We start from the raw sequence: 26,828 nt of genomic DNA on the forward strand, positions 1-26,828 counted from the left end.
AGTATTACTGTTATATTAACAATATTCGATTGTGACTTCTTCTACTTTCTTTGTTACTGCAAGGTTTTATCTCATTGCGTGTACCACACTGCATCTCAGAGGTCAAGACGTGCACAGCAGGAACAGCAATCTCAAAAAAGGCACACACATACAGAGGCAGTGGAAGCTCCTTAAGCCTCACTACATTATTCCTATCCGCCGCGACATTGTCGATAAAACTATGCCTCAGATGCATTACCGCACTTTTGGAAAAAACAAATGCTGTTCCCAGCATATACTGATAGTAAAAAAAATAACTGAATTGAACTTGAATTGTTATTTTGTACTTTCAAAATATAATTTGTATTTATTATTTATTCAGGTTCTTTGTCATGGTTTTCTAAATTGTTTCTTATTTAATCTATTCAATTGTAAAATATGCTTAAGCAGTGGTTATGTTGCAATTGAAATATATATGTTTGTTATTTGTTTTATTGAAGTTATTTTTCATGATTTTGTAATATTTTTTTATTTATTTTGTTCAATTGTAGTACACTCCTATTTTTAAAGTTACTTTATGTAACTTATTGGTTAATAGTAAATCGCTTGATAAAGCCCTTTCTAACATTCCATACTACAAAATAAGTAAAGTATATATGATTATTGCTAATATCTGGTCGGACTGATATCGGTATCGGCCAAAACTCAAGCCTGCAATATTGGTATCGGATTGAAAGTGGAAAAGTTGGATCAGGACATCCCTAGTTCTTAAACTGTTGGACATTTGCTCAGTCGTTTCTTTACAAAGTTTTGAACCTCGCCCCGTCCTTGCTTGTGAACAACTGAGCATTTCAGGGATGCTCCTTTTATATCCAATCATGACACTCACCTGTGGAATGTTCCAAACAGGTGTTGTTTTTTTTTCAGCATTCCTCAACGTTTCCAGTCTTTTGTTGCCCCTGTCCCAGCTTTGTGGGAATGTATTGCAGGTATCAAATTCAAAATAAGAGAATATTTGCACACAAAAAAACAACAACAATGTTCTTCAGTTTGACACAGGACCAAGACCTTAAAAATTTGGTTTTGAGTGTAGTACCTTTTTAGCACACCCCTCTGAGTACAATAGCTGCTTTTCTCTTTTCTCTCAATCGTTCTACCTTACCTCCTCCCCTCCCTCCCTGCTCTCACTCCCTTCCAGTATGGGGCTGTGACGTTGAGGGAATGTGATGTGATATATTGTAGTGAATAATGTATTCAGCCAGGATTGTACAGAGCGCATAGAGCAGATGGCAGCAGGTTGTTCTCAATGTGTGTGTGTGTGCGTGTGTGTTTGCGCGCACACTTGTGTATTTAATGATGACAGTGTGTACTGTATGTGTGATGTGCATACGAGTTTGTCTGTGTATGTGTGTGCTGACCCAAATGGGGGAGGAGAAGGATGAGAAGAAGGGGCTGGGGTGGAGGCAGTTCTGTGCGTGGTGCATGCGTGTCTACGTGTGCCTGTGCGCGTGTGTGCGTCCTTTGTGAGATAAAAAATGCAAATGGTGGATTATTTTAATACACTTTTTTCTAGAGCCCCAAGCCTTAATAATCCTTATACCAGTTGAAATGAAAAAAGTATATATATATTTTTTTCCTTTCAAACGCTCCCTCATTCTTGTTTTTTTGCTCTTTTTTTTATTCTCTGGTTGTAATTTACAAGCTGTCTAGGAACAAGATCCTCAGCAATGTAATTCCTTTTTGGTATATTTACAGCCAAACACTGACAAATAGAAAATGTCCAAATCCTGTCAGACCAAACTTCAATGCTCTTTACTTCTTTGGGTGGATTTTGTGTGTCATATATGCACACAAAAAAAGAGAACAACAGACTAAAGTGAACTAAAGCGATGATGTAAAGGTATATAACATGGATGTAAATAAATAAATAAATAAAGTATGTGCAATTCACCAGTTCTTGAAGATGAGCAATTCCAAACACATTTGAAGTAATACAACGACAATGACACGCTAACTTGACAAAGCCTGGATAAAACTGTTTACTTTCTGGCATTCATGTTACAATTGAGGGATGGGAGAATCTCTTAGCAAATGTTCTGAACCCCTGCTTTCATCTTATTTCCATATTAAGCAGATAAATGCTGTCGCCAAGGTCTGCGTAGATGTTGGCCTTGGCTGATGTAATGTCGTTCTTTTGTCAGGCCACGAACATGTGACTGCCCTCTTCTGTCACATATTTTATTTTATCTTTTTTGGATTGAGACTGCATGAGTAGTTAGTGCTTTGACAAGTAATCAGCAAGGCTAACGTGCACTGAATGAAGTGTAATTAGCGGACACAAAACAGAAGTTGTCGCCTCCGGATGAAGGTGATAGATCAGCAGAAACCACATGCGATAGCAGTGGGAATGCAGAGTCACACATGATGCGATATTCCTGCAACATTTTGCCAGTAATAACAACAATATCACCATACAGCAAGAAACAATACTGTATATCGTGATAGCTAATGAAGAAGGGAAAACATGGAGAAATAGTTTTTTCACCCGAAGCGTGTACGAGAAATAATGAAACCTCCAGTTCGATGGCAAGTTTATCTGTCCACAGCATTCCAAATGTAAATGTAAAATGTAAATGTAAATGTACATTTTCTTGTTTTTACATATTGTACATTTATCATTCGACACTTGGTTTATTGAAATAAAGTAACAACGATCAGTTCCACGATGTAATAAAAAAACATCTCCGGGTACTCCGGTTTCCTCCCACCTCCCAAAAACATGCATGGTTGCTTCATTGAAGACTCTAAATTGCCCATAAGTGTGAATGTGAGTGCGAATGGTTGTTTGTTTATACGTGCCCTGCAATAGGCTGGCGACCAATTCAGGGTGTACCCCTCTCGCACGAAAATAGCTGTGATGGGATCCAGCAGTAAGGATAAGCGGTGTGGAAAATGGATGGATGGAGATAACCTTTATCAGTCCAACAAAGGGGAATTTGCATCATTTCAGCAGCAATAGCAACAGTCATTTGGCTGCCAGTACGTCCACCAGTACAAGGTTGATGCAATAAATACAATTAAAAAATAAATAAATAAAATAACAAATATTGAAGCCATAATTTTGTAATGAATACAATTATAGAGTAATGATTATGTTGTGAAAAATGAACAGTATGCAGAATGATTTTATCCCATTACATTACATACAGCATAAACTGTCCCATGGTAATGTTCTTGACATAATTTTAAAAATATGGAAGTTCAGACGACTTGTTCTGGGAGTGAATTTCTATAAATTGGGAGCATTGCAGTCATAGCCATAAATGCAATTTTACTAATGATTAGAATAGTTTTATAATTAATAATTGGCAGGTTTGATTTATTTTTATATATTTTAATGAATGTAAAGCGCTTTGTATTGCATTTTTTTTGTATGACAACTGCTTGTAAATTCAGTTTGATTGATAATCCCTTCCGATGTTTCGGCTTTCGGTTTTCGGCCTTGAGTCCCCCCACTTGCGGTTTTCGGTTTCGGTCAAGAATGTTCTTTTCGGTGCATCACTCGTTATTAATATATGTGTCATGTTGACAGCACATGGAGGAGGAAAATACTGAGATTTACGTATTAAAAAGTTGTTAACTGCAGACGTCGGACAAATATTGCCATTTGCCATATGGAAGTGTTTTCATGAGAAATATATTGGATGGTGACATTCCACATTGACAATAAATGTTGTCTTCCCACATACAAGATGGAAAGAAACAAAACAAAAAAGCATATTCTCTCTTCCTTGAATGAACCATCGGTGTCGTTTTGCTTGTTCCCTTGATGTATCCTGCTTGAATGTGAGCAGATTGTTGTTTTTTGGGGTGGTAGAAAGCTTGTACAAGCTTGTCTCCTTGGCGTTAGGTACTGAGCATAATTGAGTAAATGTATTTAAGTATTTCAGCGAGCTCCATTCAGCCTCTCTGGGATGGTTGATATTGTACTTAGGATGAATATTGCCCAAGGCTATTCATTAGTGGTAAATAATTGAGCGGGCCGGATAGTGCTAAGGTGAAATGCCGGTTATTATTTCATGTCGTTTGTGTTCTTCTGGCTCTTCAGTTTAACGATATTAAAAATGCACAAGTCTTCCCACAAATGACTCACTCCAAAGACTTTCACAGGCCACTAATAACTAACAATTCCTCTTTGTGGTTTTCAAGCCATAGTGACTTCATCAATTCTCTATCTGCTTTTGATCATGTTCTTTTTAACGATGTTATTTTACTCTTGTGCTTTTTCCATTCAGTAAGACTATTGGTGTAACTCTAGTTTGCAGATGCTTGTATCCTGTCTGCACACTCTCCTGTGTAGGAGCGCAATGCAGCTATCGACCTGGCAAACGACATGCCAATATGGTGCTAAACTATATGAATTGTAAGAATTTACGTTAGCCATAGATTTTACATCAGTAGTTTTTGGATATCTCACTGGCAAACAAATACATCTGCCTTATGCCAGCACTGAGTGGTCCATTTAAAATGGTCCCCGTTGAATGTTGTTGCTTTTCTGTTCATACAATTTAAATTCCAATGATCTTGGACAGCTAGTTTGCGATTGTATTCGGTAGTTGTAATTTTGGTTTGATAAAAGTACGGTTTTGTCTATATTTAGGTTTGTTTTAGGTTAGTAATGTCTGGTTGAAGGGTTTTGTAAACAATATTTTAGGGTGGTCAGTCTTACCAAGTTTTGTGCATGTTTGTGGAATTGTAAACATTTGGCTTGTTTGGAGCTATTTCTAGGCTAAATTTTGTTTACTTGAAATGAACTTTTCGGCTAGGTTTGAGCTATTCTTGTGCTATCTTTTGGCTAATAGGCTGCTGATTTTAAAGGGATCGGTCCAATACTGACATAACAGTGCTAGTTATAGCTCAAATATGAAATGCAGTCAGATGTGATAAAAATGTGAATCATCATGACTTGTATTTGTTAAATAATTTCATTAAGGAGCATAATATGGATTTCACAAAAGGAATGTCTGACAACAAAGTTTACCCATTCTCTGTTTGTATTTAAAGTACCTTACAAAAATGGTGGGCAGTTGCACACTTGCTTCGCTGAGAATTTCAGTTTAATCTGACTGCACAAAGTCATGGCTGAAGTTTCAGTTGTTCAAATACAGTCGTTGCTGCGAGCAGCATGCCGAGTTCACTCATTGTGCCACAATACACCTTCAGTCAGTCTACACAGTCTTGGCTCAGTGCCGCTACCTTGTTGGGGTTTGTGTGTCTGCTTGTCAGTGTGAGGAGGAACGCAGGGATACAAGCAAAGGGATGGGGGGGTTAGTGTGTATTTTGGGCGGAGAGGATGTCAGCTCATTAACCTCCGTTCTCGAAACCACCCCCCCACCATCCCAAGGTGGAATCACTGTGTTGTCTCATGCCATTACTCCTCCCCCTGCACACGTGCGTTGGGCATGAGGGGTGTAAAGGATGTAGCGGTTTCAAGAGGGGTGTGTGTGAATGTGTGTGTTTGGCTAGACATGTTCCTTTGCAAATGCCCTGCTTGTACCTTGCAAACTAAAGCCCCACCATGTCGTTTCCTTCCCTGCTTTTGTCTTCTCCGTCTCCTCTCTCTCTCTCTCTCTCTCTCTCTCTCTCTCTCTCTCTCTGTCTCTGTCTCTGTCTCTCTCTCTCTCTCTCTCTGTGTCTCTGTCTTTCTATCTCAAACCACAGGCCCGGTACAGTGTGGGTGAGCGAGGGGTCAGGCTCCACTCTGCCCCCACTCCAGGCATCAGTCCAGCTAGGAAAAGACTGCCCACTACTGTGGTGAGATACATTAGCAAAGCCCCTCTCAGTGAAAACATCCCCTGTTTGTGCTGTGCAGTTGTTCGGTGACTTTAGACCTCACAGGAGTACTAACTTATAGAACCTAAAATGTTTATGGCAAGTCGTAATGAACATAGCGACAGAAACCTTTCTAACAATAAAACACACAAACAAATGTTACACAGACTTGAGTGATCACAATCATTCTATAATAGGATGCCATTTTGTTGTTGTTGGGTTTTTTTTTACTATTGGGGAGAACCTTCATAACTTTGGTAACCTTAGAGGGACTCGAAGCAGATATCCGTGTTTCGTTTTTAAATCAATTAAATAGTCTGTTTGAAGATTAGTGTTGAAAACATATGCCAAGACATAGGAATATAGTGCTGAATTGTTGAGACAGCTTAAACATCCTTTTCACTGTTTGAATTTTCCTGATTTTGTGGGGGTGGCTAAAACAGCCCAGTGACATCACGGGGCTGGGGCGTATACTTTCTAGGCGAGTTCCCTCCCCCACTAAATAAGTGCAAAGTGACGTCACTTCGTTTGGCTGCTCAGTTGTGAGTTAGCTATGCTTAGCTTCCATAACAAGGCCAATTTACCACTCCAGCTTACGATGGCAAGCTGACGATGGCTACACCCCGAAAATGTGTCTTTGCTGGATGCCTCAATTTACAGAATAGCTCGGTGATGTTTTTATCAGCTCACAAAAAATGAGGAAATAAAAAAGCGATGGATTGGCTTTTTAAAGACACGCAGATGACTCTGAAGTGCGCATTTTATGACAGAAAGTATTGTAAACTTTCACCAGAGACAACATGGCTTTGTGGTTAACTTGATACTCGTGAATAGGGCAGTGCCTACTGTCTAACTACCTGGGCTTCCTCCTACCGTCCCGCTGTCGTCAGGTGCCGTGTTCGGCTGTGACATTATTTCACCAACAACGAGGGTAAGTAGACTTGTGTGCCTGATTTTTATGATTATAGTCCACAATAACCTTTCAAATTTGAAGTTGAGCCTCCTAACGTGATTTTACATTATATAAGCTGTCACCCCCTTGATTCCTTTTGGCGCCTCCATTCGACACGCCCACAGTGTCTGAGAGCTGTGAGGTGGCCTTTATTATTCAAGTTTTGAAACCTGATTTTATATACTTAGCGATTGTTTTTTATTTTTTTATTTACTTTGTTATTCATTCAAATTTGGCTTGTTATCATTACTCTTCTCTGTGGTGCGTCAAATTTACATTCCATTATTTGGGCCTGCTTAGTACCACTTTAATATGCTAATGGACTTTAAAAATGAAACCATGCCAGAACAATAGATTTAAAATGTGAGTAATTAGGAATTGGCATCATGGTCGAGTAATTGATGAAGAATTAGGTCAATTGTGTTTAATTGATTGATTGATTAATTGATTGATGCGTGTGTTGGATTGATTGATTGATTGATTTATTGCCTTAAGGCAATTGAGGCAAAATGGAGTGCACTACTTAGCAACTCGCAGAGGCCCTGATGATTCAGTTGCAACTGGTTTGCTGTCTAAAGAAATACGATGTGATTTCAGCTTTGTGTTGTCAGCTTGAACTACATCGCTGCTATGGCAACTCATCCAAGTAGCATAATTATTCTGCACCCATACAACACTGACATGGAAATCGAACAACCCTACACAACTCTCACACCTAAAAGTGATATTTAAAAAAAATATAAATTAATTAGTTGCTAATATTTCCCACAGTATATATAGTTGAATGCCCATCCCTAATATCCATCCATCCATCCATCCATTTTCTACCGCTTATCTGAGGTCGGGTCGCGGGGGCAGTAGCTTTAGCAGGGACGCCCAGACTTCCCTCTCCCCAGCCACTTCATCCAGCTCTTCCGGGGGGGATCCCGGGGCGCTCCCAGGCCAGCCTAAAGACGTAGTCTCTCCAGCGTTTCCTGGGTCGTCCCCGGGGTCTCCTCCCGGTGGGACATGCCCGGAACACCTCACAAGGGAGGCATCCGGGAGGCATCCGAATCAGATGCCCCAGCCCCCTCATCTGGCTCCTCTCGATGTGGAGTAGCAGCGACTCTACTCTGATTACCGAGCTTCTCACCCTATCTCTAAGGGAGAGCCCGGAGACCCTGCGGAGGAAACTCATTTTGGCCACTTGTATCCGGAATCTTGTTCTTTCAGTCACGACCCACAGCTCGTGACCATAGGTGAGGGTAGGAACGTAGATCGACCGGTAAATTGAGAGCTTCGCCTTTTGGCTTGACTCCTTCTTCACCACAACAGACCAATACAACGTCCGCATCACTGCAGACGCTGCATGGATCCACCTGTTGATCTCCCGTTCCATTCTTCCCTCACTTGTGAACAAGACCCCAAGATACTTGAACACATCCACTTGGGGCAGCATCTCATCCCCTACCTGGGGAGGGCACGGCACCCTTTTCCGACTGAGGACCATGATCTCATATTTGTAGGTGCTGATTCTCATCCCAGCCGCTTCACACTCGACTGCGAACTGCTCTAGTGAGAGTTGGAGATCACGGCTTGATTAAGCAAACAGAACCACATCATCTTCAAAAAGCAGAGATGCAATACTGAGGCCACCAAACCGGACCCCCTCTACGCCTCGGCTGCGCCTTGAAATTCTGTCCATAAAAGTTATGAACAGAATCGGTGACAAAGGGCAGCCTTGGCGGAGTCCAACCCTCACCGGAAACGAGTCCGACTTACTGCCAGATATGTGGACCAAACTCTGACTCTGGTCGTACAGGGCCCGAACAGCCCGTATCAGGAGGTTCGGTACCCCATACTCCCGAAGCACCCCCCCACTGGGCTCCCCGAGGGACACGGTCAAATGCCTTCTCCAAGTCCACAAAACACATGTAGACTAGTTGGGCGAACTCCCATGCACCCTCGAGGACCCTGCCGAGGGTGTAAAGCTGGTCCACTGTTCCACGGCCAGGACGAAAACCACACTGCTCCTCCAGAATCTGAGATTCGACTTCCCGACGGACCCTCCTCTCCAGCACCCCTGAATAGACCTTACCAGGGAGGCTGAGGAGTGTGATCCCCCTGTAGTTGGACAGATTTTCAGAACAGTATTGGCTTTAAATGGTTTCTGTGTGGCTGTTAAAAAGTTGAATCACATGTCGCAGGGTTGAAGTGCTTCTGTGGTATGAAAACTCCTTTTTGGACAAACTGCACAAAACCACGGTTATCAAGGCTTCCATCGGGCATTTTTTATATGAAATTTCCCTCCTTCTCGCAACGCTGCTTCATCCAATTCCTCCATTTTGGTAGCCGAGCTCTGACATGTGCGTCAGTGTAATTGGTGTACCAGGAAATCGTACACAGACAAAGATTCTGTGTTTTGTGGAACACAAAATGCAATTAATATCTGTTAAAAAAACATTTGTTTGTAATTAATTAATCATGTGATCAACTATCGTCATACTTTGTACTATCAAAGGTTGAAAATGTCTCATGAAGTAACCACGCACCTCCTGACTGGAAATTATGCTCCTGAGATCCATCCATCCATCCATTTTCTGAGCCGCTTATCCTCACAAGGGTCGCGGGAGTGCTGGAGCCAATCCCAGCTATCATCGGGCAGGAGGCGGGGTACACCCTGAACTGGTTGCCAGCCAATCGCAGGGCACATACAAACAAACAACCATTCGCACTCACAGTCACGCCTACGGCCAATTTAGAGTCGCAAATTAATGAATGTTTTTGGGATGTGGGAGGAAACCGAAGTGCCCGGAGAAAACCCACACATGCACGGGGAGAACATGTAAATTCCACACGGGATTGAACCCCAGCCCTCAGAATTGTGAGGCAGACGCTCTAACCAGTCGACACCGTGCCGCCTGCTCCTGAGATAACAGATGGAAATTCCCCACCCTTTGTGGGCAGAGTGAGACAAACACAAAGACAGACCCCAGAAGATGACCAGGTCATGCTGGGGAGACTCTTGTTGAATGATCTTCAGTGCACTGTAACTCTCTTGTGCACGAATTGTTAAATCTCCTGATTGAACTTATTTCTTGGGCCAATCATTGACTCCCTCCACGATCTTATTAACAAAAGAACCGGAAAAACTATAAATCAATCCAACTGTTTTCTATAGTCCCTATCTTCAGTAGGTTTCCAGGTGAGCTGGAGCCTATCACAACTGACTTTGGGCAAGAGGCAGGATACACCCTGGATTGATCACCAGCCAATTGCAAGGAAAACATAGACAAACAACCATTCACACCGAAGGACAATTTAGAGATGGCAGTAAATATCTTGAGACTTCAAGTCACAGTTCTGAGGACCGTGGTTCAAATACCAGCCTCACCTGCGTGGGTTTTCTCCGGATACTCCGGTTTCCTCCCACATCACCAAAACATGCATGGTAGATTACTTGAAGACTCTAAATTGCTTGTCGGTGTGAATGTGAGTGAGAATGGTTGTTTGTTTCTATGTGCAGGGTGTACCCGCCTCTCGCCCGAAGATAGCTGGGATAGGCTCCAGCACGCCCGTGACCCTAGTGAGGAGAAGCGGTACAGAAAATGGATGGATGGAGATAATCTGTATTATTCCCACAATGGGGAAATTTGCAATGTTTCTGAAGCAATAGTGGATACAGGAAATACAAAAATAGCATGCAAGACAATACATTTGACATCAAATTCGTCTGCCATTACAAGGTTGATACAGTAAATAAATTAAAATAACAAATATTAAAGCCCAAATTTATTAACAATTACGATCATTGAGTAATGATTATGTTGTGCAATTGAACATCATACAGAATTATTTTTATCCTATTACATAATGTACTACAATAGCTGTCCCGTGGTAATGTTCTTGACATAATTGAAAAAATGGAAATTCAGACAAATTGTCCTGCAAGTGAATTTCTATAGTTTGGCATCTCTGCAGTCATAGCCAAAAATGCAATTTTACGAATAATTGGCAGTTATTTATTTCGGTGTTTCAGCTTTCAGTTTTCCACATTAGGTTCCGAATTTTCAGTTTTTGTTCAAGAATTTTCACTTCATTCCTATAAAACACTGCAAACATTTCCCTGTTCCTCTTGCAGTATGTGTCTGTCAGGCATATTCAATGAGTCATTTTTCTTATTTTATTATATGAGCAGTGGTTAACTTCTCTATAGTTTGTTCAAATGGTGTTGCTGTACTCCTTCAGATGCAAATCAGTGCACATGGTCAGTTGGTGACCCTGGTCTGTATTGTTTTTGTTGATAAGAAGGAACACTTACTAGAATTTACTGTATGTTACAAGTTCTGCTTTTTAATTCCAAAAGCACACGTATGAAAATAAGTTAAGGTGCCAAATATTCCTTTTTAGATGTAAAGTGACATGTTTTTTTTTTCCCTTTTCAGCATGTTTACGCAACAGTTTTATTTGATAATTCCAAATGTGACAGAATTGTTTTCCAGAATAGAAACAAACGATATCTTATGGCAGTCAGTCTGACTTAAGAACATTGCTATATTATTTCTGTACAAATGCAGAAATAGTCTTTGGTATACCCTCTGTTATTGTTGATAGATAGAGTGAAGTTTCTTGTTTTGTGAAGTGCAAAACTGACAAGGGAGACACTTAATGGAAGTAGATGAGTGTTCCCTGTGGTTGTAATAATTTGTCATTGTTACTACCACACCTGTCAAACGTGAACCTTTTTTGACGGTCCCATCACTTTTTTACTTCTTTCCTATTCTGTGCAGCGACAGCGAGCAGTAGATTACAATGAGATAAGCAATTATATGATGGAGGAAACCAGAACCCCCCCCCCCCCCCCCCCCCCCCCCACCCCCCCACCCACCCCCCTCCCCGCTGCAGTTATCTGATGCTGTGGTTCACTGAGGCAAAGGGCTTGGGGTAATGTGACATTCACTCTGCCCTTTATCTCCTCCTCATCGCTGTTTACCCCAGTTAAAAGTGCCTTGTGCTCTGCATCCTCACCTGAGAAACCTCAACAACATAATGTATTGTTCACCTCAGAATGTGTAACTGTCAGGCAGACAGGTGGGATAACTACTTGCTTCCTTGTGCTGCCTATGTAGTTAAATATAGTATTATTCTCCACCTATAGGGCCAACTTCATTGCATGTGATGGTGCTGCGCTTGTTATTTAGGTGTTTCGAAACTGTTGGTTAGCATGCGGTTATCGATTACCCGTCACAGCTGTGTGGATAGCACTTTGCGCAGTCTTGTTTTTTCCCTTTTTTATATTTTTGAAGCGCACATTATTTATGATGGTCAGATGGACAGAGGTAGCATGATTGCAATGTGTTTTCAGTACATAGAGTTTAATGGAAATCAAAGCATTTGTCCAATGCTTTATTGCACACAATGCACAAAGGAAAGGATCGCAAGTATATAGTCAGAACCTAAAGTTTTCCAGTCCAAAGTAAACTAAAAACATGGCTGACAAATGTGATAAGATAATATACAGAACGCTTTGTGAATGGATAATCTGACTAACTATAAACCTAATCTTTTTTATTCAACATTAGACCGAATAAATTCATAGAGAGAGATACACTGTAGCAGTATATCCAGGATATACAGGTTGTGATAAATCGCAATTTCTTTTCTCAACTGTACACATTGATACCGTATAGTATCTGTGTACACCACCATTGTTGAGAGATGTTCGACAGCATTTTGGTTTATACCGTTAACACTGATTTGGAAATCTGTTCTTGGGTGGGTTCCATTGCACTTCCCACTTGGAGTTTGCAAATTTTTAATTCACCGGGTCCCTGGAATGCAGAATAAGTAAAGTACACCCTCGTTTATCCCGGGGGTTAGGTTACGAAAACAAAAAACAACTGCAGTAAATGAAATCAGTGAAGTAGCCACCAATTATTTATCTTATTACAATAGAACTTTGTTTCATACAGTACAGACAGTCATGGCCATGTAATCAGCAAAAAAGCATTTTTTGCTTTCCAGAATTCATTGTTTTAAACTACAGTACTGTCGTTGTACAAAATCAAGCTAAACGTTGTTCTTTACTTGCATTTGTTCCTTTCAATATTGTTACGAGTTTGCGCATTAGCTAGTTGTCGTGCTAAGGTTGGAATTTGTGAATTAATTTTTTTTAAACTGTGACTGCGGCTTGTGTTTTAGAGTTTTTTTTCTCCCATGTCCTTTGCACCCTCAAGCAATTTGGTAATTTACCAATTGTATGAGTTACAGAAGAGCAAGCGACCTTCTGTGAGTTATTGCTGCCACATTTAAATCATTTACCCTACAAATCTGACTTTATCGAGGATGAGCAGGTGAGTAACTGCACTGTACTGACCTTTAAGAAAAAAATGTGCAATGCACTGAATAAATGAACCGCGATATAGAGAGGGAATTGTATACCAGAACCAGAAAAATGCATCCATTTAATTACCTATTTATTACTGTGGGTCCAGCTCAAATGAAGTTGAAATGTCTTATGAAAGTATTTTTTTAAACTTTTTAAAAAATATATATCATTTAGAGGGGGGAAAACATAAAGTGATAACTTCATTTCATTTTTGGCCTAAGTTGAGACAGCAAATGCTGTTAAAAACAATAAATGTTTCTTCCAGCCGATAGGTGCATGCGCAAAACACTAACAAAAGTCAAAGTAACTTGAGGCAGAGGATGTCTGATCTGTTAGTGGACACCAAAGTTTGTACAAGCACTGCACGCACCTCTGCTATCACAATGTGAGACATAAGTTTGTGATCTATGGTTGCCATGACAACCACAGGAATGCTATTCTACTTGTATACAAGCCAGTGTATCTTTGCATTGATTTTTAAACATTTTGAAGCTGATGGTCAAATAAATATAGTTATCTTGCATCATTTTCAGCTGCTATTTTGGTAAGCAATCACAGGCTAAATGGGTAGCAAAACATTAATTAATTGTAATTATTCATGTGGCGCAGTAATAACTTGATTCTTTGGTTGATTCTCAGTCCCTGCATTTCAAATAGAACTTATGTATTACATGTTTTTAAAAAAAGAATTAAACAGAACATCTTTTTGTCTTTGAAGCTCTGAATTGCACTAAAATGTTTTGAGGTCCTATCAGTGATAAGATTTCAATTCTGATAAGAGCTCAATAGCTCACTGAACTTGAGTTCACAGTGAAAACAAAAAGCTTTCTCCTCTGTCTTGTCTTGCTTCTGTCACTATCTCCGCATTGAAAGTTTGATGTGTTTGTGGCTGCTCCACTGCAACAGAAAGCGGATGAATGAGAGGTGCAACCATCTTTATTTTTAAATTGGTGGTGTCGGAAGTGGTGTATTATGTTTTTTGTGGGTGTTAAATGTTTTTCCCCCAGCTTCTGATAGGAGTTATGCTGTTTTTGTGAGTGACATTTCACTTGAGGGTGCTTAAGGAACCATCCAACTAGAGTTACATTGTTTTTTTTTTCCAAACGTAGATCAACTTTGTCCTCCTCACTTAATAATTTTCAAGATGCCAAAATGTCAGTAAATCATCTTTATCTTGTCCCATATCTGATCGAGATAGTAATACTGTCTATTATCTGTCCACATAAACATAATGTGCTTTTTGAATATGAAAATAAAGCTGATAACAGTGAAACAATTGACCACGACTCTAGCCCAGACGCTCACACGCAGACGAACTGGCCAAGCCGCCTCCAACTCCATTTCGTCACTCAAAAGCATATACTCGGTATTACATTTTTATGATGACAGTTTGTGTGTTGTGTGTGCGAGTCAGGTCCAGTTGTAGTCGGTTGTGCGTGTGCTTAGGTGTGTGTGGTGTGCTGTCACACGGAGGAAGAGGCCCTGTTTCCCTTATCTAACAACAACAGAGCATGTGTCGCCATTGCTACAAGCTGCACTCTTTACAGGCTTTGCGTGTGTGTGTACATTCTTGTATAAAGTACCTGAAAGCAACACTTGAGTAAAAATACAACGTATAACAGAAAACAACAAGTAGAAGTGACTTTGACTTTAAGACTCAAGTTATTGTTGTCACCTTGTAGAATATTACTGGAGTAAGTCTTCAAGTATCTAAAATGTGCTGTATCAAAAGTCATGTGCTAATATTAAATGTACTTAAGTATTGGAAGTAAAAGTATGGTGGTGCCTTGAGATACGATTTTGATTCCTTTCGTGACCATGCTCGTAACTTAAAACACTCGTATCTCATCTTTACCAATTGAAATTAATGAAAATGCCATCAATCCGGTCCAGCCTGCACCCCCCGCCCTGCCCCCCACCCCGAAAAAATAGATTAAGATTAAGTAAGGTTTTTGTTTTTGTCATATGGAAAAATAGCACTCTATAATATTGTACTTTACATAAACAGCAATTAATTCAATTAAATAGAGTGTGATTAATAAACAAGCCGGCACGGTGGACGAGGGTTAGCAGGCCACAGGGGGGCAGTATAATACAGTCATTTTGACACAAGTGAAGAATAGTACTTCATATTCTACTACCACTGTAAGTGACTCAGTAAGATGTTGTAATATTAGTCATTCTTCGGATTGCAAAGAAAAACAATATGTGCCTGTTGAGTATTGTTACAGTATATAATCTGTCTATATGTGTTGCTCCACCATTTGTGTTCAAATATCTGTCGCTTCTAAAACCACAACCATCGATGCTAAACCTAAATACACAATATGTAAATCTCTTTGTTTTATGTTTAGTTTTAGAGTAAATATTAACTGGGAGTGGGATTAAATAGCGTAAAGCCTCTTTTTTGATGAATTGTTCAATATTTGCCAAACTGAAGTGAGTGAGTTCACTGCCACGTATCTGTTTTTTGCATTTGCAAGTCAACGAACAAAATCAGCTGAATGAATGACAGGTTGTATCTCGAAATCACTCATATCTCAAGGCGCCACTGTATTAAAGAAAATAGGGAGTGGTTAGAATTTGGAGAATGTTTTTATTTATGTATTTTTAATTTTTATTTTATCCTAGTTAGCTTGGCCATCATACAACGCTACCATCATCTGGGCTCAAGCTCGAAGGAATGACGGCGGGAGACACACACACACACACACACACACACACACAGACTTACAGTGTGCTCATATAAAGACTTCCTGGCTACCTGCGTCTCATTTCATGACCTCTCCCACACCTGTATCTCTCCCACATCAGTACAGGCAGTACTTCCGCTTTGTGAGACACGATTCAGGCATTACGTCAACAAACAATTTCTTTGGATTATATTTTGTAGTAATGAGTTTTGAAGGAGGCGGCACGGTGGGGCGACTGGTTAGTTAGTTAGTTCAATCCCCGGCCCCGCCTGTGTGGAGTTTGCATGTTCTGCCCATGCCTGCGTGGGTTTTCTCCGGGCACTCCGGTTTCCTCCCGCATCCCAAAAACATTCATGGTAGGTTGATTGAAGACTCTAAATTGCCTGTAGGTGTCAATGTCAGTGTGGATGGTTATTTCTTTATATATGCCCTGCAATTGGATGGCGAACAGTTCAGGGTGTGCCCCGCCTCCTGCCTGATGATAGCTTGGATAGGCTCCAGCACTGTGAGGATAAGCAGCTCAGAGAGTGGATGGATGGAGTTTTGAAGATGATTAAGGGTAAATTTTATTTCAGAAATGTAGAGAAGTAAAAGTGAAAGTTGACAGAAATATAAGTAATGAAGCAAAGTACAGATTCACTGTTACATTACAAGACCATTTGTGACCGTGTGTGTGTGTGCATGCATGTGTGCGTGCATGTTCGTGTGTGTGTGCGTGCATGTGTGTGCGCCATGTTCATTGTTTGCTTTGGGTGTGGTGGCAGAATTGGTACTGTAGTCTTTCTTGTCTTGTTTTACCCACTGCCATGCAACGTTGTCTTTTTTGCTTCCCCCCTCTTTTATTTTGGGTGTGTGTGTTGGAAAACATCAAAATTCAGGGGCACATTGTCTCAGATTGAGGTTTGTTCGGTCTCTTCTGCAGCTTAATTGAACACAGAAGGAGGGAGGAAGTGAGAGCTGTAGAAAGAGAAATCAAGAAAAGAGGGTGAAGATGAGGAAGGAGGGTGCTCAAACAGGCATGCATATTGCATGAGGAGCCCCCCCCGTCCCCACCGTCCCCACCGTGCACCCCCTCTATACACCACCACCACCACCACACCCCTTTCTTCACAGAATGGCTGTGTACTGTTCTGGGCTTATTAATTCCGCTCGGTGAGAGAATTATATTTAGAGACTTGGTGTGCTGAAAAAAGCTTTTAAAGTCACAAGTATTACCCATTCTGCTTGAGATTCTCTTATATACATTGAAAAGTTCTAAAAGTTTGTTGAGTGTGTGTACGCTGTACTTTTTCTACATTTTTATAGTCCACTTTGATGTAGAATGAGGTGAAAGTACAACTGTACCAGTAATGGGCTCCGCTTTTATCTGCACTGTAGTGAAGGATGAACATACAGTATATGATTAAAAAGTATAGTGGTGACTTCAGTAAAAGTAGTCCTGCTTTAAGTAAACTGAATGTAATGGCAGTGTAATTCAGAGCTCTGATTAAATCCCACTTCTGACATATCCCGGTCACAAAGTGCAACTTAAATATGATACATAATTTCATTTCTGGTATCACAAAATGTAAGCTCATTAAAAACTATGACATTACTTGTAGATGTGCAGTAATTATAGGGACACTATCATAAATGTAACATAACATAATGTGAAATTTCCCAAAAAAGATAAACATGATATAGGGCTGCACGATTATGGCCAAAATAATAATCACTATTATTTCGATCAATTTTGTAATCACAATTATTTCATCACGATTATTCCTTATGTTAGGGAAAAATCTTTATTTTTATTGCACTATTTTTCAGTGCAAAATGAATCTTTAAATAAGAATATATGACAGATAATAATAAAATAAATGTACCCCAAGAATTTCTACTTTACCAAGTGCTAACTGAATAAATATGCTATTAGAAAATGTAATGATGAAGTGCAACTTAATGGACGCAAATACAGTTAATGCATAAAACGCAATAACATTAGTCTGCAAGCACCGACTTTTCATTTGAAAATCCCCGTCAATATAGTGAATTGTCAAGGACGATGTTCTTCTTGATTGGTCAGACGTGCATGGTCACAAACTGCAGAGAACTCGACAGTTGTGATTTCCGTCTTCATTTACTTCTGCTGTTCTTTTTCATTGCGGTCAGGCCGGCCGAAAAGTTGAAGTCAAGGCAACGATTGTTAATATAGTGTTCATGCTGCCTCTCCGCCGACGTGCTGAGAGGACCAACTTCGAAGTAAAAGCTTTATATATTACTACATTGGACATCAATGCAATCTTACGCTTTTATTTTGAAATTGGTCACGGGGCACGGTGAAGGCCCTTAATGAAGCCTTAACCATATGTTCGCCCCCTGGTGCCTTGCTGACTAGGTTGCGGGCATTGCTGCAAATGAAGCACTTTTCATATGCAGCAGCGCCCGCATTTGAAATTTTAAAAAGCGCCGACGATCAGGCTCATTTTATCGTGGCAGCCAAAATCGCGATCACGATTAAAATTAGATTAATTGTGCAACCCTAGCATGATAACTTTGTCTCACAAGTACTTGGTAAGATTTTCTATGAAAAGTTGCCTCAATTCAACCTTTTTAAAGGTAACGCACCAAAATTAATACCTTTTTGATTTTAGTAACAACAATTTAATTAAAATAATACTGGTAGCTTCCTTCAATTAATGAAAAAATGTCTCCTTTTTTGAAATACAACTTTTTGTGTTGATGTTGCTCGGAAAAATAAGGTTCTCACATATCGGCGCTTAACTATTCATAAAAATAAATTCCATAATAATGCAAAGCACATTTGTAGGGCTGCTTATTTTATTAATCAATTAATCTGTGGATTATTGTATCAATTAATTGAGGGATCGGATACAAAAAATGAAAATAATTTCCATTCCTTTATTCAAACACAGGACATGATTTCAAATTGACAGTGCAAAAAATGAACAAACATAAATTGATGATGATTCAGTTACTGGTTTGGTCTGTAACAGCCGTCAGAACATTGTCAAAAATGTTGAAATGGCACACACTCTCTCTCTCCCTCTCTCGCTCTCTCTGTGTCTTTCTGTACCCAACCCCCCACGTAAACAGATGTTGCCCCCAAGGTTTTATGTGGAGTTTATGGATTGTCCATCAGTCAATCCCAAGCTTGTATGGTTGCCATTCGGCTGCCCTTCGTCTCACCTGTGACTCGATGAAACGTTCCCAGTGTTGTGTCGCGCTATTAGCGCAGTGTAAATATTACATGGTTTCCCTGGGTATGCTAGTTAGCATAAACGTCAACCTTGTGGCTTCATTAGCTTTGAGACACTCAGCTTTGTTGATGATTGCGAGGCATGACCTAGTTGTGGGCCTCGCGAGCTGCGCTACTTTGTTCCCCATCCACTTCCTCACTCTCCACCTCACCACCCACCTTTCCTCTCGCACAGAATCCCTATTATTCATTGTCTCTTCTCAATTTAGGGCCTCACCTTCATCCTTTTAGGCTATCTACTTTGATCTTCCCTATTATCTTTTTATGTATGCATTCTTTAGTTCCTAATTCATCTCTCTTCTACATCCTATTATTACTCTCTCACATCCTCTTTATTCCTCTCTCCCAGCACCACATGTCACGCAGGGAAACATCGCAAGCAGTGGTCCCCGCTGAACAATTACTATGCAAAGCAATCCAAATAGAGATGTTTGCCGAAAACAACATGTGTGTAATTACTGCTTAATGAGGCCCTTGTCTCAGGCAGAATGCCCAATTAGACTGCCGGGGAGCGAGCGATGCCAAGGCCCTCTGAAGAAAGAGAGGGGAGAGAAGTAGAGGCAGGCTGCAACTGCAACGAAAGGTTGGAGACGATGAGAACATGAGAGGAAGAAAGCGAGGGGGGATAGAGAGAAATGGAAGAGCAGTGAATGAGAAGATGATTTCTGCTGTAAATGTGGAGTAATGGCAGAGCTGATAGCATTGAATCGAGGATAAATTGGCATTTTAAATGGGAGAGAGGCAGTGCATAAGAAAGCTGGGGGGGGGGGGGGGCTGGCGGCAGTGCTTTACGTTGCAATATATGAGCAGCCATGTTGAAGCACAAAATGGCTGACCTTTCTAGGTTGTATTTTGTCTTTTTAATGGGTGTGTGTGTTTTTTTTTTTCAAATTTAATATTTATCGCTGATGGTGTAGTGGTACATTCGCAAGACTTCAGTGCAAGCAGCGTGGATTCAGTTCCCACTCGGAGACGGTGTGAATGTAAGAGTGAATAGTTGTTTGTCTCATGTACCTTGCCACTGACTGGCGACCAGTCCAGGGTGTAGTCTGCCTTTCGCCTGAAGTCAGCTGGGATAGGCTCCAGCCACCCACGACCAACAGCATGAGCGGTATAGAAAATTGATGGGTAGATTACTTGTGGCAATGTCAAGTTGAATGTTTTTGGAAATTGAAGTTGCATGAGAGGCTTTACACTCGGAACATTCTGTTTTCCTTTGGAGCTTGCCCAATTTGTTGTTACATTTCTCTTATTTACCAACTACACTCTAGGGAATCCTTCAACAAAGACATAAAAGTAACTTGAGACACCAGATGGATTGTTTCTGCAAAAGAATAAAGTTGTTTCACAAATCCAACTGGGAAAGCTATTTAGAAGATGACTGGTTAAACGTGTCATTTCCATCAGGGGCAAACAGATCAACAAGTGGCAGAGTACGGTACATAGTGCCAGCTTGACAAACAGCTCCAAGTGAGTTAAGAGAAGAAAAACACATCCTTTTCATCAAGATAAGCCTTCAGTGATGTTCTTGCTCTCTTTTAAAATAAAGATACGTTGCCCAGAACTACAGTATCCACACTTTTCTCTTAAGGCACCATGATTTACAACCTTGCATCTGAACTTTTTTCTTTAAACCAGCCTTTTATATTGTTATTATCAGGTCCCAGATTATTCTCGTGAAATGCTGTAAGCTATTTTTCTCATTGTCAAATAGGTTTTTGAGTCAAGTTTGTCTAATATATTAATCATTGTTCAGTTTTTATTGTATGACTTGTATCGTATACTGGTTTTGGATAAAAGCGTAATTAATTTTGAAAAGGAATACGTCGCAAAGTAAGCCCCTGCGTTTACTTCCGGTGTAATTCGACGTACGTCGAAGGTTACAATCAAACTATCTTTGGGCACCACGTCTCTTTTTGTATTCATACATTTTAGGAAAAGCGACGAAAAACCTCGATCAATCTCAATACTTTAGAAGGCTCGCTACATGCCTGTATCATCCTGCCCTTTGGTGGCCAAGGCTCCCACACCAGAAGGAGCTGCACAATAATTTCATCATGATAAATAAACTGCTTATCTTATTCTTTGCATTCTATTTAATTATGTTATTACTGTATACTTTAATTAAATAGAATACTGTAGAGTGATATTTTTCTTATTAAAAAATGCAATAATGGAATTCCCATAAATTTCATGGGGAAAGATGATTTGAGATATGAGAGTGTGGAGTCAAGAGAGTGTTCACGGAAAAATAATTAACTCTTAAATTGAGGCACCCCTGTATAATGTTTCTTACAGCCTAGTCAATTTCCATACTGGCTGCCACTATATGCATCGTTAACCAAGCAATGTCCCAAAACGTCCATGAATTTTTATTTTTCACCCACCACATGCTCATTTAGCTACCTTTCTCATATCAACAAGACGATTACATATAATATGGTCTATTAGTCTAGTTAACGTTAATAGTTGAGGTTATGATTTCATCGGCATGGGTTTGTGTTTGCAACTTCCTGTCTACGCTTCATCAACCTGGATGGTTTATTGTCCCGATACGAAAGTATCACTTTTCTCTGGACCCAGAAGCAAGCGGAGGCTGAGAGGGTTGTGGTGAAAGGTTTATTGAAGAGGATATCAAGGTGGATCCCTGGGGCGTATTGGCAGGTCGTCGGGATAGGGAACGTCTGGCAGGCGTTGGCGTGAGCAGGTGGATGGCTTGGTGGCGTGGTGGAGGAGGTCAGCACGGCGGAGAACACAGAAGGAGCACTGAGGACAAGTAAGAACACGGAGGTCAGAGGTATAGCAAAGACTGGCGTAGCTTACGTGCAGGTTTGAGAGCCGTTGTACCACAGGAGAACGTTAATACTCTGGCAGTGGAGTCTTGTATCTGACAGGCTTTGATTCAGGTGTTGATGAAGGCTGATTGATGACAGGTGTTGCTGATTATTGGGAAGAGAGAGAGGGAGGGAGTGATAGGGGGCGAGAGGAGCGCAAAGCGCCAACCAAGCTCCAACAAAAGAACTGCAGGGCACAGCTCATGACAGTTTATGATGTACAGGTATTTTTCTAAGATGTTTCCCATTGATTTTTTTATTTGGGCCAACACAAATTATACATATAACATTTGAATTCAATTTGAAATGTGCTATGCGTATAAAGAATAAGAAGTGATGATCTGCTGTCAGACCAAGTTTGATAAAGATCTGATCCAGATTGTGCATTTGGCAGGCATTTAATGTTGAATGGAAAATCACATGTAATATGAAGATGCTCATATTTCATCAGATTAGGTTGGCTGTATATTCATGTATTGTTTGTATGTAGGCTCGTTTTACATTGGATCTGGAAGAAATTGTGAAAATAAAAAATTACCTTTAAATCTGGTAAATCCTAGTTTATTGATTTTGCAGATGACAAATGTATAAACCTTGATGAAGTACTACCTGCTTGTTGGTCACTGTTTTAACCTCGTATGTCATATCTTATTCCTTGTCCTCTCTTACCCAGCATGTGTTTATTTTGTCTTCAAGGCTTCTTTTTTTGTGTGTGCACAAAGACGACCACCCGAATGAAAAAGGGCTCCCAGTAGCTTCACATCTGAAGAATCTGGTGTTGGAACGCTGTCGAGTTTGATCATGTTGTCTCTGCTGTCTGGCTTCTGTGCAGTGATATTACAAAGAGTGACCTCAGTCAGCAAAGAAAAAGGGGGCTTCATTTGACACATTGAGTTTCTTTGTATGTGTGTGTGTGTGTGTGTGTGTGTGTGTATGTGTGTGCATGATTGTTATTATCCAGTCCAGTCAAGGTTTGTTCCATTTGCTGTGTGCGTGCTATGAAAAAGTGTGATGCCTTTGGAAGCCAAGGGCGTTTCACAATACGTCTCCTCTTAACAGGGTTGCAGTTTCTCTGTCACCTTGACACTGCATCTGTTCACTTACTGAGCTGTTTGTGGGGAGGAATCTCATTTTCTCCTGAGCTAAAAACAGAGCGCGAGTTGCATTTTTTTCCTCTTTGTCACAGCTGATCTTTGCAGGGAATTCCTGTGGGATTAATCCTTCCAGCATACTTGACATCACAGCTAGCGTGTTGCATGTAGCACTCAAGTGGTGGCGCAGGATTGTTTCGCTACACTCTCGGCGGGGCGGGGGTGGGGGATCAGGGGTCAGTGTTTGAGTCCTAACCCCCCGTCAGACAGTGTTTTGGCACCTGCGGCAAGCGATCTTTTAATGTCTTGTTAGCTCGCTCCCAAAGACGCAGCGTGTCGCCGCTGTGCGCTGATTCACACGCCGCAGAGCCCACAGGGAACGGCCTATCTTTCACCACTGAGCTCATGTAGTCTCATTACAGGCCTCGCTAATGAACAGTAATTACAGACAGTTCCATGCCACACATAAGGTTTAACCAGAGTGACAAAGTCATTAGTCTCACTCTTCAGGCCACCCGTAAAGGGCTTTCCACTGCACAGCTCCTCCATGGTGTATTTATTTATTTATTTTTATTTATTTGAATTCCATGTTAATTTCTTCTCTCTGTTTCTTCCCACAGTTTGATGGTGACAACATGTACATGAATGACAATAACCAAGAGTTTCGGTCACCAAACCAGGTAGGTGTGCCCATATCTGTTACCAATTTTGTTTTGGTGACAATGTAAACATTAAAACAAACAATGTCTGTATTAATGTGAGTATAATGTCCCGTCCTCCCTTCTGTGTTTTTCTTTGTAAATATTTGTAAATATAGCATATATAAAGGTAATTACTGTCTCACCATACTTTTTATTGTTTGGAGAATAGTCCATACAGCCATAAAATCTGCTCAGGTTCACAGGTTAGCTGGACCTGATTCTAGCTGACTTTGGGCATTCACACTTAGATTCACAGCTATGGGCAAGTTCGATTCTTCAATTAAACTAACATGCATGTCTTGTGGGAGGAACTTTGGAGAAAACCTACACAAGCACGGGGAGAACATGCAAACTCCACACAGAAAGGTTCGAGCTGATATTCGAACCTTGAACCTTAGGCTGAAAGGCATATGTCCTAACCTCATGCGCCCACAAATGCTGCCAATGGAATAATCACTTTTTGTTTGTTTCTGGAAATAGGAGTATTGCTAAGATTTTCCAATATATTTTTCCAAAATTACAGCCATGTCCTAATATATGAATTTATTTTCTTTATTAAAATAAACAAACTCTGATTTATTGCCATTTAGCTGTTGGTTGTGGTTGTGGTTGTGGTTGTGGTTGTGATTCACTCGCTTTGGAAAAAATCTTTGGATACAAAGCTCAGTGCTGAAAGTTTTCTGTTAGTGATTGTTGTTTTTGTGTATTGCTGTTGTGATTGCTAGGATATTCTTCTTTCATCTGGTTTAGTTTGGAAAGTCCAAATGTGTTGTCAGTTAGATAGGATCAGAATTTGCAGAATTCGAGTCTCAGAAGTCACAATACCAAAAGTAATTAATTTGTCTTAAACAGTGAAAATGTTGGAAAAATTAAGGTTTATTGCCCCCAAGTAAGACTTTTGTTCATACCTTATAATGCACAGCACTTGGACCATTCTTGAAAATATCACTTGTCTGAATAAAAATGAATGAGTGGCTGAACACATCTATTATACTATTGCAGAATCATACCTGTCAACTAATAATGTTACATTTCAATAACTAATTGAAATCGCTTCTCGGCCTTTTGGCTAAGATCAAGTGTAGTATCTGTTCTTATCAGTTTAATAACTAATTAAAATCATGGAATAGAAATGGATCAATATAGTCATGTTTGGTTGTCTTGAACGTCACTCACTCATAGCAGGGATATTTGAGTTTGTCCTGTTTTTCCTTATGTAATGAATCACCATTAAATGCCATTTGACAGATTATGTTATTTTAAACATGGCATATGGATTATACCATCAACAGTGTATTCACTGTGTGAGTCAACAAGTCACTCAAAGCTCAGCAACCACATCGCACCACTCGCAGCGCTGTTGATACCGCTTACCGTCTGGATGCACAGTCATGGTCACAGTCGGGGAGGTACGTACAGGCGCGGCGTTGAGTGCTCCCAGCTGCTAGGCGGCAACACTGGGCCGGACATATGGCCAATTTTGGAACGTCGCAGTTTGTTGATCCAGCAGTCAGGAAAGAGAGTGAAAACATGGCGAGGTGAACCCTCCTCATCAATTAGAGGCTTGCTAATTACGGTCAATGAGGGGTCAAGACCAATGGATGCACACAGAAAAACACACACGTGTCAGTTTCTCAATTGTAATACAAAGTGATGGGGGGCTGTAGCGCAGTCGGAAAAGTGGGTCGTCCAGTGACCAAAGGGTTGGTAGGTTGAATCCTGGCTCTGACTTTCTGCTGTTGAAGTGTCCCTGGGCAAGACACTCAACCCTAAATTTCTCCCAGTGGCATGGCAGCGTTTAGCATAGCAGCGAGTCATTAGCATATGCATTACACCATAATGTTGTTTTCCCCTTCAACAAATAACCAATGATATAAAAAACAACCACACTCTGACCAGGGGTTGTGCATACCTGCAAAAACCTTCAAGACTGTAAAGTAGTTAATTGTGTTATTTTATATTTTTCTACATTTGTTGTAATGTTTCTGTTTATCTTTTGCATTTTTTTATTTATAGTACCTCATATGTTAATAAAATGTTGAACTACTCAGTAGTTTCATTAGTTTTCAGTACAGATACTTTAAGACTGGCAATTTAAAAAACAATACACAGTGGAACAGGGCAGCATGGTGGACAACTGGTTAGCACATCTGCCTCACAGTTCTGAGGACCGGGGTTCAAAACCCGGCCCCGCCTGTGTGGAGTTTGCATGTTCTCTCCGTGCTTGCGTTGGTTTTCTCCGGGTACTCCGGTTTCCACCCACATCCCAAAAACATGCAGGGTGGGTTAATTGAAGACACTAAATTGCCCGTAGGTGTGAATGTAAGTGCGAATGGTTGTGCCCTGCGATTAGCTGGCGACCAGTTCAGGCTGTACCCTTCCTCTCGCCCGGAGTCAGCTGGGATGGGCGCTAGCACGCCCGCGACCCTAGTGAGGATAAGCGGTACAGAAAATGGATGGATGGATACAGTGGAACATTGATAAAACAGACCATGATTTAACGGCTATCAGATAAAACGGACCATCGTACAATGCAGGCAGAGAATGGGACTGACATATTTCTGGGTCAAAGATGTACAATATTACTAGATCCAATTCCAAAAGACAGGCCTATGTGGCGACCATGTTGAATGTGGGGCATTGACGTGGCAGCCATGTGATGAGTTATATCTATTGTCTATTGTACATAGATCAGAGAGAGAGCGGTGTTAACTCCGAGAAGTACAAAACACAAGTCTTTGGAGTCTGGAACATGTTATTTTTGGTACAGTGGCAGTTTTTCTTTGTAAAGCCATTCACCTTTGGCAACAGATTAGGAACTAGGAAGCACACTCATTCCTCGCCTGTCGTGAAAGCGACTCGGCTATGATGAGTACTGTACATCAACAATGTCACCATGACCAAGCACACCGGTGTAGTATTTTTATTTTTATTTTTATTGCCATATCACCCAGCCCTAGTGACACCCATAGTTGCATCATCTTCCTTCTCTTTCTCAAAGGTCTTAAGGGGTGTCAAACTCATTTCTGTCCCGGGCCACATTGTAATTGCACTTTCCCTCAGAGGGCCGTTATGACTGTGAAACCATAACTGTTAAATCGCCTCATCATAATTTATTAC

General features: G+C 40.7%; 1 protein-coding gene and 1 pseudogene across 4 annotated transcripts in view; both read left to right on the forward strand.

Annotated features, from left to right (window-relative positions):
- LOC133482599 (thymocyte selection-associated high mobility group box protein TOX-like) overlaps positions 1-26,828 on the forward strand; it is a 118,124-nt gene that overhangs the window by 41,762 nt on the left and 49,534 nt on the right. For 3 of the 4 annotated variants that reach the window (XM_061782900.1, XM_061782917.1, XM_061782890.1), the window contains exons 2-3: positions 5,701-5,793; positions 23,628-23,687. In XM_061782900.1, the coding sequence (XP_061638884.1) occupies positions 5,701-5,793; positions 23,628-23,687 (153 nt within the window). The remainder of the gene's footprint in view (positions 1-5,700; positions 5,794-23,627; positions 23,688-26,828) is intronic. The other variant, XM_061782909.1, reaches the window with a different exon arrangement.
- Positions 24,758-24,933, forward strand: LOC133465585 (U2 spliceosomal RNA; annotated as a pseudogene).

Source organism: Phyllopteryx taeniolatus, chromosome 1, assembly GCF_024500385.1.
Source record: "Phyllopteryx taeniolatus isolate TA_2022b chromosome 1, UOR_Ptae_1.2, whole genome shotgun sequence".
Lineage (NCBI taxonomy): Eukaryota > Metazoa > Chordata > Actinopteri > Syngnathiformes > Syngnathidae > Phyllopteryx > Phyllopteryx taeniolatus.